The sequence below is a fragment of the Protobothrops mucrosquamatus genome, unplaced genomic scaffold, assembly GCF_001527695.2.
Source record: "Protobothrops mucrosquamatus isolate PMUCROS unplaced genomic scaffold, P.Mucros_1.0 scaffold_106, whole genome shotgun sequence".
Lineage (NCBI taxonomy): Eukaryota > Metazoa > Chordata > Lepidosauria > Squamata > Viperidae > Protobothrops > Protobothrops mucrosquamatus.
In genome coordinates, this window is record NW_015386182.1 from 171,935 (window position 1) to 174,733 (window position 2,799).

The 2,799-nt window shown below is 44.0% G+C and overlaps 1 protein-coding gene across 1 annotated transcript; it reads left to right on the plus strand.

Moving 5' to 3' along the window:
- The first annotated feature begins 465 nt into the window (after positions 1–465).
- On the plus strand, positions 466–1,830 carry GPR61 (G protein-coupled receptor 61). The gene has a single exon (XM_015815828.1). The coding sequence runs from the start codon at positions 466–468 to the stop codon at positions 1,828–1,830; it is 1,365 nt and encodes a 454-aa protein (XP_015671314.1).
- Positions 1,831–2,799: the final 969 nt, after the last annotated feature.

The window sequence follows — 2,799 nt, forward strand, 5'->3', positions numbered from 1 at the left end:
TCAGTCAGCCCCAAATGTAACTCTGCCAGTGGAACAGCTTTTGGTTGACACAGTGTTTAATCTGTAAATATATATGTATTTCTTTCAGGTACAAATATTTGCCTCGGAAACAGCATGTTGCAAGATGCAGTAAAGCCTTATACACTTAGCAAGGAAGGGACTATTCTTCATAATCAGACTGGGTCCCATGGATTTTCTACACTGCCATGCTATTATATCCTATGACATACAATCAAGATGAAACAGATTTGCTGAATTAAGCATAGTCCCTAATTATAATGGCTCAGAGAACTGAGTGGTACTGGTAGGTATAAGTACCCCAAAGACCTTCTGAACTGGAATGTTGGCAAACGATATGGCTAGTGGCTGCTTGTGCACCACCATCTCTCTTGATTCTCTCTGATTACTTTCTGGGGACCCAGAATAGGATGGATGATGGACTTGTAAAGGGAGGAGCTAATCTCCATGGAGCCTTCTCTTCCCACCCCGTGGGTACGGAATCCTTCCAGGATCAGAAGACTGCTTCAGACATCCCAAAGTTCTATGCTTCTCAATTCTAGCCTAGACACCAAGCCCAGAGATGTGGCCTCCGAGTCTGTGGGTCTCTTCTTCATGCTTTTGATTGATTTGACAGCTATTGTGAGCAATGTAGCAATTATGACGGTCATTATCAAAACCCCAGCACTGAGGAAGTTTGTCTTTGTGTTCCACCTCTGCTTGGTGGATCTTTTGGCTGCTCTTACCCTAATGCCTCTAGCCATGTTGTCCAGCTCAACTTTCTTTGATGGCACAGTCTTTGAGGATGCCATATGTCATACCTATCTCTTCCTGAGTGTTTGCTTCATCACCATGTGTATCCTTTCAATCTCAGCTATTAATATAGAGCGCTACTACTATGTGGTGCACCCCATGCGCTATGAGGTCAAAATGACTGTAAGCCTGGTGGTCTGTGTCCTGGTTGGTGTCTGGATCAAGGCAGTAGTTATGTCCATCATCCCCATTCTGGGATGGCTTTCCCAAGACCGTATCAATAGATCCCTAGCCTACAATGGACAGACCTGTTCCTTGCAGTGGAGCCGAAGTGCCTACTGCACATTTTTTGTGATTTTCTTTGCTGTTTTCTACTTCCTCCTGCCGGTCTCCATTATTTTGGTGGTCTACTGTAATATGTTTAAAGTGGCCAGAGTAGCTGCTATGCACCATGGCCCACTCCCCACTTGGATGGATACCCCACGGCAAAGGTCAGAATCTCTTAGTAGTAGGTCCACAATGGTGACCAGCTCAGGAGCCCCTCGAACTACCCCCCAGAGGACGTTTGGGGGTGGAAAGGCTGTCATCATCCTCCTAGCAGTGGGGGGACAATTTCTCTTCTGCTGGTTGCCCTATTTCTCCTTCCATCTCTACTCGGTGCTGAGCTCCCATTTTCCTGGCCAGCAGACGGAGAATGTGGTCACTTGGATTGGTTATTTTTGCTTCACATCTAATCCTTTCTTCTACGGATGCCTCAACCGACAGATCAGAGGAGAGCTTAGCAAGCACCTCACCTGTTTTTTCAAGCAACCACCAGAGGAGGATCTCAGGTTACCCAGCAGAGAAGGCTCCATTGAGGAGAACTTCTTGCAATTCCTGCAAGGGACAGGTTGCCACGCTGAGGCCAGAAATGCTCTTACCCAGCCTAGCCCCAAAAGGGACCAAGCTACCATTGATTTCCGGATCCCAGGGCAAATTGCAGAAGAGACCTCAGAGTTCCTGGAGCAGCACATGAACAGCGATATCACTGCCTCTGATAACTACATCAGAGTAGCACATTCACCGAAGCCTGAGCTGTAGCTAGGTTTCTTTTTTCTTTTTTTGCACTTGACAATCTTGATTTATCGATGTGTGAAATGCAGAATATAGCAGCTGAGGAAGAATGTGTATGTTTGTATATGGGGGAGTATTTAATAAATACACCATGGCAATTGGAACCCTTTCTCTCCAACGTGTTGCTCAAGCAAACCCACACACACAAAATCAGCTGCTATTAGTATCCAATTAATTTCATTTAATTTTGACTAATACAGGATGGTACTTGCTCACCCACCCCATCAACTCATTCCTAACCTTTGCAGTTAGAAACATCACTATTCCGAACATTTTCTTCTTTCATTTGTTTGTTCCTTCATTTCTTCCCTCCCTCCTCTAGTAATTGTTATCTTCTGCTCTGGACTCCTTCCATCCACCTTCTAATCAAGGCTGTCTTTGACATGTAGGATTATAAATGAGAGGGCTCCCTGTTATTTGGGCTAGGCATGACTGAGCTACAAAAAGGCTCAGGGATAGGAAGAAGCAATAACTGGATGAACAACTGACTATGTGGTAGGAATACATTTTACAGTTCTACATTCTCCTGTTCTGAAGGATTACATTGTCTTACTATTAAAGAAGTCAACCAATCTAAAGAAGTCACAGGAAGCTTCCTCTGTAGTTAAAAGTAAACAAGCCATGGATGATCTCATGGCTGGATTCTGTTGTTGCGCTAAGCCAAAATAAAATAAACCACTTGGTTCAATGTAGACGGATTCTGACCAATGTCAGAAATAGATTCGAACTATGACTTTAATTGCATTGAGTTTACGTTAGTAAAATGAAGCCCATGATCTGGTTTAAGCATTACATACAGGTAGTCCTCCACTTACCACCACAATCGAACCCAAAGTTTCCATTGTTAAGCAGGCCAGTTGTTGAGTGAGTTTGGCCCCATTTTACAACCTTTCTTGCCATAGTCATTAAGTGAATCATTGCAGTTGTTAAATAACA

What these genes read in the sequence shown, in the direction of transcription:
- GPR61 (XM_015815828.1), top strand. Translation starts at nt 466, where the DNA reads ATGGAGCCTTCTCTTCCCACCCCGTGGGTACGGAATCCTTCCAGGATC.